Below are 15,920 nucleotides of genomic sequence, written 5' to 3'. Positions count from 1 at the left end.
GCTAACAAGACGGGGAAAATGGTGGAATATTTGGAAACGAAACGAAGTATTGCGAGACACTGCCGTGGATTTTCAAGGCAATGCGAATTCTGGATTAGAATAAACGATTAGCGGACACGCAACGTTCAAGTGCCAAATTTTTAGCGATCTTAGACACGTAATTTATCGAGCCCGAGACACCGAGCAGACGCTTAATTAGTGGACGAAGGGATAGCTGGCCCTTGAGTGGCGCGGAGTTGGCTCTTCTCAGTTCTACAGCGGGATTGTGTTGGACAGGACGGGATTGTGTTGTTTTCTTAAACAATTCTGGTGCATTTCTCAACATTTGTTTGTTTTAAAAATGAGAAAATTGTTTTAAGGAAGTATTTCAATGTGACAGACGTTTTTAAACTTGTTTGTATTATTTCTTTTTTGATGGGGTGATTATTAGGCAGCGGATTTTATGTATTATGGCAAAAACGTTTAAAGAATGTTGCATTAATTTCAACTCTGATTCGAATGACCAAGAACAAAAATTTCTTGTAAACATAGTTTAACTATTATATAAAAATGCGATGTTGCTTAAACTCATTCACAACTTGACTTTCTTAAAACATGTTCTTGAAGATGTCTTGCAGACCTATTAATCTTTCTGTTGTTACAAACATTTGATTACTATATTTAATGACCAGATCAATTATTGCATTTAATTGTTTAGTCGAACGAAGAGATTTTCCAATGGAAACTAGAAAGCTGAACGTCATTTAAATGCAACTAAAAGAAATATTTTATTTTCTGTTCGTTTTTTTATGAATTGCACATATTCGCAATGCAAAAACGCAGTTCAGAATGAGAAGTCGGGTCTGGTAAAATGCAGAACCGACTGAAGAAAGAGCCCGGTCTCCGCCGTCAAGGGTCAAGGGTGGCTCGTGACGACTGAAAACGAATGATTTGTACATTAGACGAAGCTGATAATGTGATTCGTCCTAAGGATTAAGGCGGTCGATGAACGCGCGTACGGTCGATTTGACGCGAGTAGACGTTGTGATAGTTGCGTATCGTTTTCGTACACGAGTCGCGTGCGGTTCGCGTTTTCGCAGGACGCGCTGCAATCGATTCGATTCGAAGGGTTTCCGAGTGGTTGCCAATGAAACGTTCTCTATTTTCCGATATTTTTGTAGGGGGATGAGAAATATTGACGGTAGTTCGTTATTTCGGTTCGTTTTCGTTCGATGTCTCAACGCGGCGCGAAGCGAGGACAAAGATCCGCGGGAACTGCGAAACTATATACATATATTTTAACAATTCGCAACAATTTTTCCGCCGCAGAAACGGGGAACGTCGAAGCAGCATTTTCGAATAAAGTTTCGGACAAACATTTCCGTCGAACCAACCGGTTCCATCGGTGTAATTTAACATAATAAGGGATCGTTCCGGGTCCTCGTTAGCGGATAGACGCTTGTCGAAGAGTTTCGCGAGATGTGTCCTTGTGGCAAGCAATACGAAGAAACATTTCCGAAAATTGAATATGTATTACGAGAGAACATTCACCGAATAATCCCTTTCAACGGATACTTGTTATTACACTTTGAAGTATACCGAGAGTGTTTCTACTTTTACCGTAGGCTATTTTGTCATTAAGAAGTATTATCGAATTCACGAGGTACGGACGGTGCGACAGGAAATTTGGTGAAATCTCTTTGATAACGGTATCAGTGATGTTGCGTTCTCGGCATTCATTTTTCGTCGCGGATACATCGGAGAACCGAACTCTCGCGATGTGAAATATTGTACTGTACACGAGTCTCTAGAAAATAAATTCTTTCGCCGAGAGTTTCCTGGTAGAACTTACCGCTTCTTTGCGAGCCTTCATTTCGATATACTCGACACGAAAATCGTAACACTTCATTGACTGTATTCGACATTTGTATTTAAAACGTTCGAGACAGCGGGTCGAGAAAGTGTTTCAACATTCAATTTCTAACTCTCGAGAAATCGTTGATGTTCAAACATCGATAATTTCGTTATAGAAAATAGTACAACAATAAATTTGAATATTTCTGGTGAATCAAGGACACTGTGTTGTCGACAATTCTAATTGAATCGTTTGTAAAAACATTTCTTTTGAAGTTTCCCCTTGACAATGACTTTTTAAAACTTGATCTACTATTTTTTTTAGCTAGTTTATATGGAACAACAAAAATGTTGGTCTTGTAAAACCATCCTGGTGTACAGCTCAAGAAATTGACCAGAAAAAATCGTACATCAGGTTTCAATCTTCAAATCTGCGGTATACTCAGTCACGAGAAAAATTTATCAATGTTTTTACACGTGTTTAAAGTAAGATTTTCGACCAAAAAAAAGTCTTCAGTTTTCCACCGACATAACATGCGAAAAATCTAAAACAAAAAATAACAATGTACTGCAAAGGAGCTTCGAGCATTAAAGTGGGTCAAGGTATATTGTTACATTAATTTTTTATCGAAATTATCAGAATTTCTCTTGAATGGGAACTTGAGTGTTGAAATACTCTGTGGATCCACTGTGCGTAAAAGCTTGTTTTCTGGATGGTACTAAGCTCAATGAATGTTATTCGCGGAGAAAACGAGTAAGGGATGAATAGAAATATAAATTCGTTCGTGTAAGGAAGAAATGACAATTTAGGATAGACTTTTGCAATACGTGTTAGTAGAGATTAGAGAGATAAAACCGGTTGATTTTTTCTTGTAATTGTGAGGAGACAATCCCTCTTGTCACAGCTAGAATATTAAGAGTGATACATTATAAGACTGCGGAGCTTCGCGCGTTCATAATAACTGCAGTAGAACCTCGCTCGTTGCATCCTCGTTTATTGCACAGAATCCTCGTTCGTTGCACGCTAACGATCCCCACCACGAGTCGTCAGCGAATCTGGAACTCGTGGTGGGGAATTGTGGTGGCTCGCGTAGAAGCAATAGAAGATCGACGCTACAAATCACTGGTTACCTCTTTCGTTGCACGCATTTTCGGCCCCGTTTCGTGCAACGAGCGAGGTTCTACTGTAAACATTTTCAGAGAATTAAACGATGGAAAATCCAACAGAATCAAAAGCTGTATGATTTCAATGAACCCAACCACTAAAACGATCTTCGCGCGAAGTTCCGCAGTTGAATTCGATTGGTTTACCCTTTGAAAATCAATGTTCGAGCCAGGCGATTTAAACAATTTTCCGCGAGATTATGTTCGGGGAGTCTTCCTTAAGTGTCCGAGCTTCACTGGAATCCCCCAATTGTAAATGAAACTTTCGCATTTCTGCGAATGTGTGAAGCCATCGAGTAACTTCGATCGCCCTCAGGGGACATGGAGCCGGTGATTCTCGTCGAATCGTTGCCGGTGCAAAATTTCTTTCGAGGTGTAAAAATAATAGTAAGAATTACAATGAAATAACAGAAGACAACGTGTCACAGCCAACCGAATTTAAAATGGATTTTTACTGATACACGATCGTAGGTAACAGCGCGCGAAAAAATAAAGAGAGAAAGAACAATCGAATTGAATAACTTCCGTCTGCTAAACTCTGATTCCCTTTCGTTGCAAGGAGCAAAATCCTTTCGAAAATAGTCGCCGCGAAACGATTCACCGAGGAAAATCCTCCTCGACTTTTTATCCTCCGACATAAACGCGATGTGGGAGAATGAAAACTGGTCGGCGCTTGTTTATCAAACACTATAATAATCATATTTAAAAGGAACGCGGAAACGAGCGAGACGAGACCTAAAATTCGAATGAAGAGAAAAGAGCGAAAAGGAACGAAACTATTAAACGTGTACCGCTAAACATAATCTATACATATTTAAAAATTATTGAATGCTAAAGTCATATTCGTAATACCACACCAAAAGGGAAAATAAATAAACTAAACACTAAATGAATGAATAATCGATTAACCGAATACTAAAGCTAGCCTGTAACCGATAGTTACGTAGTTATAACTTCGAGCAGTATTTATAGGGGTGATTCAGAGGTAGTGTATTAGAGATTAGGGTCACAATCGAGATCATTTTCTCTCCGAGCTCTAATGAAAGGAAGCTAATAACTAATTATCTCAGAATAACCTATTGAACTTAACGAAGAGCCAAGTATGTGCGAAAGTGTGGGAACGTTGAATGCGAAAGGAGTTTTAAAATGTGTGTACAGCAGGAAGGTACCTCGGATCACGAGCATGAGGAGATTTTTGCGACAATGAGACCGATGAAAATAACAAATTTGCACGAATCTCTTTCTTCTCTACCTAATGCATTTTCTTCCCTGCTATATTTTAACGAAGAATTGTCTCTTGTTGTCCACCGTTACACCAGACGTCGAAGTCGTTAAACAAACTACATAATCCCGTGCGATAACGAAGAGTAAACTGAAGAGTTCCGAGTGATATAGCATGAGAGAGAAAGAGAGAAAGATTGGGAGAGCCAGGGAGAGAGAGAAAGGGAGAATGAACGTGTGAGAGCAAGAAAGAGTGCGAGAGAGAAAGAGAGAGAGAGAAAAGAGAAATAAAATATTTGCGTTACCTTGCAAATTAGAAGAGAATAACAAAAACTGAAGGAAAAAATAAAATATTGAAAAAGATACTCCCTTTTCCGTAGACCCTGGTGGGACGATGCAATTGAACTGACTCACCCTCGATCTCACTTGATTTTTAATTATGCCTCGACAACAGCCTGGCCTGATATTAGTAAATTCATATTGAAGAACGTTAAATAAGGTAATAATAATAATAATAATATTAATGATATATAAATATATATATATATAAATATATAATAATATTTAAGAGTAAGAATAATAATAAATTTGTTATATTTCTACGCTGGGCTCTTTTTCGAGGCAGAAACGTTGATCGATATGAAAATCCCTGTTAACTGGTGAGCACATAATCGCCGCATTGTAATATTATTAACATTATTACGTTATTATGAAATTGTTGAAATAAATGAAATGAAAATAAACGTCTTCCATTTCCTTCTTCTCTTCGCTTTTATTGCCGACCACGCTTTGGTAAGACACTATCATGTCACAAGCTTCTGGAACCAAACACACAACTTTCTCACACAACACGCAATAGAAACGATTTACATTGATTTATATAGTTCATTTGTTGCACAATAATGGCAATACATTACATTTTAACTGTGAACAGAAATTACAAATTGAATATTTTATATCTAATTGGAACACTGCGGATTGGTTGCATTTGTGACAAAAATGACATCAAATGCAAAACCATAAAGACATTTCAGGGATTGAAAAATTTTAATTTCCAATTCATACTTGTTATTCTGCATAAATATCTACACGAAAGGGACAAATACAAACATTGTTGTTAGACAAAATAAAATGTCGTATTTTAAAAGTAATACACACATACTGAAACATCTACAAACATATCCAATACAAAAAGTACATTAAAGTGAAATGTATGTAAGTATTGATACGTTCATATAAGTGATGATCGTTGTGATATGAAGATTTTCTTTTTCTATATGTGTTTATGGATTGTCTACGTGCTTGAAGATGGATCGTGGGAAAGGTTCGAATTGCGAAGTCAAAATAAGTACTTACTTCGTTTAATAATCTTTATTTCCTTGTAAAAAGAACTACCTAACGATCTATCTTAAAATTATGCCTACCAATGAAAAATCGATATCCTGCATGAACATATTCGCGGCGTTTCTCATGCATATAATAGAGTACAAATTTTTCCGGCTCAACAATATTTCTTTTCCTCGTATATTTTCTTTTTGTACATACGCAACGTAAAGCTAAATCAATGTACATTCGCTGGCACGATCATCTTTTTCTCTAGTAGACAAGAGATTTAACTGTAATTCAGAAGAGGTCGGTTTACACAAGTTGAAATGTTTCTCGAGAGTACCATTGGAAACGAAAGATTTCACATGGAGGGCGTAACGTTTCGGCCATTTTGTTTGGAAGAGTTTCCGAGAATTAATACATTTTCTCGCCTACGGAAGAGATCTTCATGCGAAGAGCAAACCGATAACGAATAACGTTCGACGCACACGTACAAAATGAATGAATAAACGAATTACTTTTCTGGCACCTTGAATATATAATTCAGCACAATTTATTGTCTACATAAAACTATTTCAACACACTTCTTACTATTCTAACAATTTATATTTATGTTTATTATAACATTCTTTGATAAAATTTCAGAAATATTGTTCTCCGCTGTGAATAAAAAACGAAAACGAGTGAAATGAGATTGCACGAACCTGCTGACGTGCTTAGTGAGTGATGGTAGTGTCCTAATGTCTGATGTTCGGTTTCAATGGTGCAGAAATCACGGAATTTCTTTAATTTTCGAATGGAGGAAACGACTGAGGGCAAAACTGTTTTTATGGACTAGTGCTGTTCACGCTTTAGCGACGATGCACTTTTGTGCGATGAATTTCAACACGTTCCACACTGATTGTTGCAACGCTACTAGAATAATTCGATTTATTTTGATCAAACGTTAATCCCGAACAATTATCTTTACAGCTAATTTGGAACAACGTTTCGGCAATTGCATGTGAGAATCAATAAGAGAATTTTTACAGAAATCATTCTACGGGTAAACAATTACTCCGGTTTGCGAGGATGAACTTATATTTAAATTCTCGTCAATTCGAAATAATAATTTTGAAGAGAGAAACATATTTCGTCTAACAATATAATCGATCGGACAACCGCTTAAATATATGTCAAATGCTCATGCTTAGTTTTCACACGAATATATAAAATAACATTAACCCCAGAATTCTAATATTTTTATGGCCGCATTTATTATCGTTAGTTGTAACAATTATAAATGTATGTATCCTTAATACTTATTACACGTTTTAAAATCTAATTAACTGTTATTATATTTGACATCGATGCCAAGGAGAAGTGTTTAAAATACGTAGTCAACGTAAAAATACATTAGTATTCTAGGGTTAATTGAAGATGTCAGTGACTAGAGAACTTTCCTATCTTGAAACTCTTATACTGAACAATTAGCTTTCGTTATTTTCCTGGCGGAACTAAACAGGTATAAATTCCGGAAAAATATCTACTGTAAATCATTGTTAAGAAACTGAATGCCTGTATAGACATTTCTCATTTTATTATTAAAATTTCAACAAAGGATGTACTGTTTCTCGTAAATAAAAGCAAGTCACTTTTGAAGTTCTAAGGAATGTGCAGAATTTCGTAGTTAGACTGCGGATTTTATATGCGTTTGTCAGAAATGAGTGGATGAAAATGGTAACAATAGAAAAATTGATCGACAAAATAATAAAGGACGAAAGAGACTGTTCTGCTCCAGAAAAATGTTAATTGTGCACAAAGATCTGCAGTCTATCCTCAGCACTGAATATTAAAGAATATAGTTCTGCGTGATCGTTAAGACGATCTTCATTCGCGTGGTATAATGACTGACACCTTCAATTGCACTTGAGCTGTAAGATGCGCGTAAAATCGTCTCGTCGTGATTCTCATACACAATCATTCGTTCGCATTCTCGAGTGAACAACGCTATAAAATATATAGAAGTAAAATGTATAGAAATGAATAAGCATCACCTAGTTACTCCACTCTCGGGGACTAAATTCTAGTTATTGTATCTTGTTCAAGGAAGACACGTGTCGCTCTATCAAGGAGTGTAATTCGTCGCTCTGATCGCGAGCTATGTTTGTTCTCTCGTGTACGTAATACAGACCTGGGCAACTCTCTCTGCTCCTGGGTCCTCTCCACCAAACTCCTGTGGAGTGTAGGAGGGGGTTGGGGAGATTAGGAGTGTATAGGAAGCAGTATTCTCGTAGTGAAGCGAGGCCAGTGTCGCCAGATCAAGGAAATCGAAGGGAATACAGTTTACCCCCTCTTTGATAACCAGATTAATACGTGACAGAGTTGTGCAGAATTACAATTGAATTACTCCAGGAATTATAATTACAAAGTAATTGAATTACATTGTAATTCAGTCATATTGTAATTTATAATTCAGATCTTCATTCAATTAAATATCAATGTAATTCGTAATTGCAATTGGAGTACAATCATAAAATACTTTCTAATTAAATCACAATGTCATTCGTAATTGCAATTGGAGTACAATTCTAAAATACTTTGTAATTAAATTACAATGTAATTCGTAATTGCAATTGGAGTACAATTATAAAATAGCGTTACGTATAATATTATGAACGAGAAATAGAAACAGCAAACAAAAATAACAAAATATAAATATAAAATATAAATATAAAAAACAAAAATATATCGCACTTCAAAGTTCTGGGCTATAATTCGGAGAACTGTATTTTAATTATATTGTATTTCAATTACACACCTGATTAAAATAGTAATTGAATGAATTGAAAGGTTTGAATTATGTAATTCAGTTACGACGTAGTTGAATTACTATACAATTGAAATACAATGTAATTCAATTGTGCAATTGAAGTTGAATGACTATATAATTGAAATACAATGTAATTCAATTGTGTAATTGATGTTGGAGTATGCTCATGGTACTGGAATGTGGATAGTGGAAGGGGAAAAGGAGGAGAGTAAAAATGGACCATTTTTGGTCGATTCTGGCGGCACTGCGCGAGGCAAAGCACGGTAGGGGCAACATGAAATGTTTGATAGTGGGGGGAATCGGTAGTGGTAGTGGGAGTCGTGGAAGCGACAGCGGGGAAGAAGTTGCCCGGGGCCTGACGTAAATATATTGTATGTAAATACGTCGTTTTCGCGACACAGGACAACGAATCGCAAAGGTTTCGGTGAGTCTCATAAAAAACCATTGGCTTTCCTTCGCAATGTTCGCATATCGATAGTATACGCTTCTCTTTTTGTTTCATCATGCCAGAATTTCCGGTTCGCGTCGACGTTACAATTGAACATTCGTGAAAGTCCGGGTTCGTCGTTCGGACTCGGTCGGGATTCTTGTTTTACAATTTATATTATGTTTCTCGAGTATAAAATTATCAAAACGACATGCAATTACTGTTTTCGCGGAATGATTCGTTCGAGCACGTATACGTAAATGAATACCTCGGCGGTTTATTTTTCTTTGTTGGCAAAATTGCCACGTTTTCTCTCGACCATGGCGGAGAACTCCCGTGGCAACAAAATGAAATCCTTTTTTCCGTTCCCTTTTTTTTTCGTTTCGTAATATATACAATATAACATCACTCGTAACAACGGGCTTTGACTCACGAGGCACAACTGTAGGCAATCGGTACGAAAAAATCAACGATCTTTAACGAGCAACCATAAACATTCTTTGCAAGTGGAGCAAACGTTCTATTAGAGAAAACATGACCGTTTAACAATCATCTGCGCAGTTATGCATGTATGTGTGAATATGATATTTTCCGTATATATTGATATACGATACACTTTTTTTTTTTTACCTTTATCATTTCATTTATAACGATTAAGAACGCAGGGCCGTGACATTGTACTTCTAATGTGCGTTTTCGTATCAGCAAATCTTCCACGAAATTTTTCGTTACAATTTATTCTCTCCGTCGGATAGACGCATGGGAAAGCGTATAAAGAAGCGACACTAATTTTTCGAAAAACCATTAACAAACTTTCCGGACGAATGGATCTTAAAATTGATTGTTATTCGATAAACTTAAAGTCGAGGATTATTTTATTTTAACGCTCGGTCAGGTGCATTTGGAAAAGAAGCATTTCCACAAAAGAGTCAACATTTAAACAACGTAATTTATGCACGTACTTTTTTTTATATCAGAATAAGAATTTATGAAATGAATAAAAGGATTGCCATGCATTTGTTAGACTAATTGCGTCTGACCAAAGGTTAAAATATAATTCAGTATACATATGTAGAATAAACTTTATCTAATAATTTGAAACATTGCACTCCTGGATATAATAATTAGACTGCGGATCTTTATGCAAAATAAAAACATTTAATAATTTCAATAAGTCGGAATTAATAGGACAATACATCATCATAAGATGAAGAATCATAAATGCATAAATTCCGCCGTCCAATAATCAAACTTGTAAGCGACGTAACCATATATATTCTCATTTTCAACCCTCATGCACTCCTCAAAAATAATTGGACGACAGATTCTCTGTTAATATCAATCCATATTCGTTATACAGTTGAATTCAATCAACTGCTTTACTCGTAACATCATATTTCAATAAAATTCTTGAAACAATGGCACAATCATAGACTGACGAAAAATTGTACAGTATTTAAAGTATGAAATAGATGGATTTTCACCCGACGAGCGAATGAGGGGTAAAATATGAAACAAGTAATGTACTAGTAATTAACTAATTTACTTATGGACATCGTCATGCCTGCAGCGAAATGCTTAGAAGTGAAATTGCTGTTTGAAATTATTTACCGATTTGGTTATTGTCTAAACGAAACAGTCAGGTTATAACGTAGCTTGCAATGTTCTCGAAACCAATCTCGAAGAGATAGCAAAACAGTAGAAAAATCGAAATACATCGGCCAGTCGGTGAATGGATTTCATCACGGCTCCCCGGCGTTTTTTCACAGGTTTATAAACCTGTCCCATGTTGGATTATAATAATGGCGACGGTAATTCGCACGATTAATATCAAAATTATTTGATATCTACGTTCTATGTTTATCCGGTTCCCGATATTACCCAAGTTACTCATCTAGAACAGGCGATCAATGGACATTGATTTTAACGGTGACTTCCTAAGTGATTCATTTTTTTTTTTATCTTTTTCATTGGATTTAATCCGCGTCCGTATCAGCATGCTTACGACAAAGGTTCCGAAGGAAGACAATTAATCGTGGAGGCAGCCATGATTAATTCTAACAATATAAGACATCGTCGGCCAAAGCCTATCATACTACTTTGACGATCGACGGTCAAGTAAAACGTGTTTGTTAACCTTTTAAAGAAACTGAATGGATCACGAAAATCGTTCGCGGTTGGAAACCCGGAATTTTGGAAAACTTGGATCGTCACGCAACGAAACGGAATTCAAATGGATTCGATATTATTAGCAGTACTCTAACGCTTAGTTTAATTTAATTTACGTGGTACGTTATTATGCAACGAGTGCCATTGAGCTTTGTTTTCTTGACGAATTCATAAGTTGCGATCCTTTAACGTTGATAGTCGTTCACGAGTATAAAACGAAGAAACGATCAGTTGTTTTGCAAATGATCGACGGTGGAATGCTGAGCGTTTTGTTTGACAACTTTCATGACGTTATCGATTCACGAACGAAGTTTTATGCGTGTGTTAGACGGAAGAAGAAGACGGTATAATCGTAATCGCAAGGAACGAAGTAAAATCGACAATTGATCGAAGCCGCGTTTCGCAGTTCCTTAAATGGCTTCGTAAACTTCGCAATCATTTGGAAGAAAAAATGTGAAAGAATATCTGCGATATTTCATCAGGCAGTTCAATATCGACTGAATCGTAAATCAGTTTGTGTACAACTGAAAGAAAAAAATACGATCCTATTCAGATCGTAATGATGTCTCAGAAAAATTATTGCGAGGGTGGCACGCAATTTGAAATTTGCTAAGTTCCATGGAAATTATTTTCCACGATAGATCTCTATAATATGATCCTGGTCCACGTACTCGAATATATGTGGCGCGTCCATCAGGATCCCGATGGTACCCGCGGTTGTTACGATGAAGAAGATGTACAACTGTAGTCGGTCAATTACCATTGCTACGTACTTCCAATCTTCCCTTGTCTGCAAACAGTAAGCAAATTATAGCTGAGTACTGTCTTCTGATTTCGGTCGATTCGATTAACCACACCTAGTTCACAAAATTAAATGCTCCCTGATCATCCCTCTCGCGCTCACAAACTACGCCTTACCTGTATGTACAAATCCTCGTTTCTCAAGTGTTCAGCAATAAATTCGACAGCCTCGGTAGCCTTGCTAGCTTCCGGGCTGAGTAGCACCGAATCCGAGCTCTCGGATCCCCTTCTATCGGCCAAACCCTCTCCTCCAGCAGCGCTCGAACCGCTGGTGGTATGAGGAACCTTTCTGTTGATCTTACAGTTCGGATGATGAAGATTGGACAGCTCCATGACTTCCATCTTCGACTTGGCCAACGAGCCTGGCAGGTGTTTCGGTAACTCTGTCGGGCTTCCTGAGTAAGTAGAAGTGGGCAATGTCACGTTCGGTATCTCCATCATCCACCTGAGCCTGGTCTTCTTCGGTCTTCTCATCAGCAATATGGTCGGCAGATACTTGAGGAAGATCTTTCTGATCAACTGCGGCATCCTGTGTGTCCGGGGTCCACGGAAGTTCCAGTTGATGATGATAACGGTCACCAGAATACTGACGGTGTTCATGATGAAGGTGAATAGGAGGTACTTGGCGATCAACGGTAGCACGAGCGACGTCGGTGGCAGGATTTTGCTGACCAGCAACAAAAACACGACCAACGATAGTAGAATACTGATTCCCAGCGTCACTTTCTCGCCAGCTTCCGCGGGAAGATAAAAGACCAGCACGCAGAGGAAAGAGATCAGAACTGTCGGAAGGATCAAGTTCACCGTGTAGAATAAAGTCTTGCGTCTGATAATAATGTAGAAGGTGATGTCCGTCTCTGTTGGAAATTCGCCCTGGTAGGTGTTCAAGTACGCTGGCACGCTAATGATGTCCCAAGTGCCACTTTTCCAGTAATCAGACAGGTCCACGAAGTCCTTGTTGTTGTAGAGGGCCAATGAGACTTGGTCACCGTTGAAAGTCCAAGATCCGAATTTCATGATGCAGGTCTGCTGATCGAACGGGAAATACGTGACGTCGATAGTGCACGAACTCTGGTAAATCGCTGGAGGCACCCAGAGGACGTCGCCATTCGGATAAATTAGAACGTTGCTTTTGTAGCGCACTTCGTAGTTGCCGTCCGCGCTGGAAATAGGTCGATGCATTCAATTATTTGAGCGAGGCTTTCGGTTCAAAGTTTTACGGAGCGAGTCAATAAAATTTACATGTGACCTTTACGTTCCATGTTGGACAGAAAGAGGTGTGTTCACGCGCAGTTGTAGTCTGTTGACGAATGCAATTGATGCGATTTTACGTGGGAAATGTAATGATTGGACTGCGTTGGTTGCAGGATACAGAAGCTACGCGGACGTTCGTATCATTTGCGAATAATTTAAGCGAGTTGCATTTCATTGTTTTGCATTTAATTTAATTTTTGTCGTAAGTGCATCAAATCCATAGTCTAGTTATAATTAATGTTTTTTTACATGTATATGTTGAGAATGTGTGAAGGAAATGAAAATTCTATTTTCCAAGATAGAAAATACATATGGTAGAAACCATTTGAATTGAAAAAGTCGTGACAGTATTAGCTTAAAAAATGTATTTATAGTAGAAATGTAGAATATTTCTCGTTGTAATATTTGTAAATACTAGACTCCGGATGTTTATACAAAATAAAAAATTTGTGCATCAATTACAAGATGCAGGAAATAAATATAGATTTATATTCTTCATTAACAATTTCAATGTGATGAAAATAATACATTAATACTCTCAAAATCTTTTAATATTTGCACTGTTTTAAATTAAACTTGTTCATTTTTGTTGTGAATGCATAAAAACCGGAGTCTAGTTTTCTTTACTCAACATTGACTTCATCGTGGAAGATTATCGAGCGTACATCTTTATAAATAATTCCAGTAATCGTTAATTGGGAAACTTTGTAGTACGTACTTGTTAAATAACACAATATCGGGTTTCCATACTTTGTCGGGCGGCAACCTGAGTACTCCAATACCGCCATAGTCAGCCTCGTCCCATTGCAATTGATAATCCGTCCAAATGAATCTCAGCCACACGTTTGACTTCATAATTTGATTTTTCTCATTCTAGAAATTAATTAAGGTTGCTATGTATGCTACAGTTCAGTATACAACGATAATAACAAAAATTCGACATAAAAGCGCAAGGGATTTTTGTGGAACTTATATAAATAATAAGTTGAAATATTTTTTAACTCGTACAATAAGAAAATCACAAAATAAGAAAGTGTTGATTTTTAATATATTGTATTTTTCCGGTAAAATTTTCTTGTAAAATAGACTAACTTTTTTTCTAAACAATTTTGAATAATAATAATATATTAGAAAATATAGCTTATCTACAGTTCTACTACAACTACTCATAAATGCCTTCCTATTTACATACGAAAACGTTCATATACATATATAATAAATATTTATAAATGGCCATTATGCAAAATTCGCGACAGAGTACTGTGACACAGAAATGGAGCAGACGAAATTCAGCAGAAAACACAACAATCTTCGTATGTGTTATTATTGCGAATATGCATGAGCGAACTGACTCGCCCATGCACACCTTGGGAGAGGTAAGACAACGGTAACGAATAATCGAAAGAATTCGGAAGAGTTCACTAATTTCATTCGACGAGAGGCAATACGAAATAGTACTGAATCAAACAGAACGCTCGAGAAATAGAAATATTTTCGGTGGGAAAATATTTGGAGGGTGGAGGCAAATAATCATAATGAGATCTCACCACGTTGATCAGCTGTACGAAAGCCAGGCCGAAGTTCACGTGCACCTTCTCCGTCATATTCTGAACTGGTCTGATGAGTTTGTTGTATCCTCTGAACAGATCTCGGACCAACCTCTCCTCATCTTCGGAGCACATACCTGAGAAACGATGACGATTAATAGATGAAACAAACCGCGAACAATGCCAGAAACGTTCCACCGATTGCGATAATGGTTTGGCGATCGCTTACCGACGCAAAAAGCCGCGGATATCAGGAGAAGACGCGCGAGCCGCAAACAAAAATGCATTTTGGGCAGGTTTTAGGTGTCCCACCCGCAGACACCCTTACTCCACGGCTACCGCCGTGGATCAATATGAGTACGCAGACGCTGGCCAATAAGTGCATTTCCTTTCTTGCCATCCGATCTGCCGGCACACACCCTGCCCCATTCTCGCGAAATAAATTAGCAACTTTTTCCGAACATCACCCCCACGCACACACACACCAATTTCTTCTTCTGTTGTCTATTTTCCCCTGTCGATTTTTTCGAATAGCACTCGCCGCAATTGGTCGAGTAGATTGCACTTTGAAATCCGTGGCTCGGATGCGTTTTGGAGTTCGATGTTGGGGGTGACTGGGCAGGGTCCCTCGCGGGGGGTGAAAGCTTGAGATGCGCATGCTCCTTGTTCCTGGAGGTCGTCTATGAACTGCTTTATCGAGAGGTTTTGGACAAATTAGGGTTGATAATGATGATTACAGTGTAGCTGCGGTGAAGACCACAAATGAACCAATGGAAACTCCGAAAAATTCGTGTAGTTATTAAGACAGAGTCCGAAAAATCTTAAAAGAAGCATGTGATTTTATATTTATTTTAATTGGACAAATACTAACGAAAGATGTATGCTAGTTTTACAGAAATCTCTGTGAAATGACTATGCTCTTTTGTATCTCGGGTATCATTACTCATTTTTACCATAAAAATAGATGGCAAAATAGCCAGGTACTCGACAACAGCGTTGGCGAAAGGAATTGTTCTAATCATTAAACAAGCAGAAATAATTAATTAAAATTAATCAATTACATTGTTAAAAGTTGCATTGCATCTCGAGTTCTATTAGCTGTTTTTACTAAAAGATTAGATGGGAAGATAGCCAAGCGGGAGTGCTTGTGGACACCGTTGGCAAATGAAATTGTTATAATCATTAAATAGTTAGAAATGATAAATTTATCAATACATAATTAATTATGTCAGCGATCGAGATGTAGCGAAATTAGTTGGGGTGGGGAGAGTTGCGCATCGCTGCGCACGTGCGCATTTGAGCTCGGCGAGCGCGCTCAGTCGGTCAGTCGAGCCGGGGACCACCGGGGACTGCGGCAGCTTGCCGA

General features: G+C 37.7%; 1 protein-coding gene across 1 annotated transcript; it reads right to left on the bottom strand.

Moving 5' to 3' along the window:
• Nucleotides 1-9,383: 9,383 nt before the first annotated feature.
• Nucleotides 9,384-15,197, bottom strand: Nachrbeta1 (nicotinic acetylcholine receptor beta1). Its single transcript, XM_076436788.1, has 5 exons — nucleotides 14,784-15,197; nucleotides 14,555-14,691; nucleotides 13,726-13,880; nucleotides 11,871-12,915; nucleotides 9,384-11,742 (listed from the first exon to the last, which is right to left on the bottom strand). Exons 1-5 carry the CDS (start codon nucleotides 14,839-14,841, stop codon nucleotides 11,578-11,580), a joined length of 1,560 nt encoding a protein of 519 aa, XP_076292903.1. The 5' UTR covers nucleotides 14,842-15,197; the 3' UTR covers nucleotides 9,384-11,577.
• Between the last annotated feature and the right edge of the window lie 723 nt (nucleotides 15,198-15,920).

The sequence above is a fragment of the Lasioglossum baleicum genome, chromosome 13, assembly GCF_051020765.1.
Source record: "Lasioglossum baleicum chromosome 13, iyLasBale1, whole genome shotgun sequence".
NCBI lineage: Eukaryota > Metazoa > Arthropoda > Insecta > Hymenoptera > Halictidae > Lasioglossum > Lasioglossum baleicum.
The sequence above is the reverse complement of the archived record's forward strand: the minus strand, read 5'-3'. Positions and strand labels throughout refer to the sequence as shown.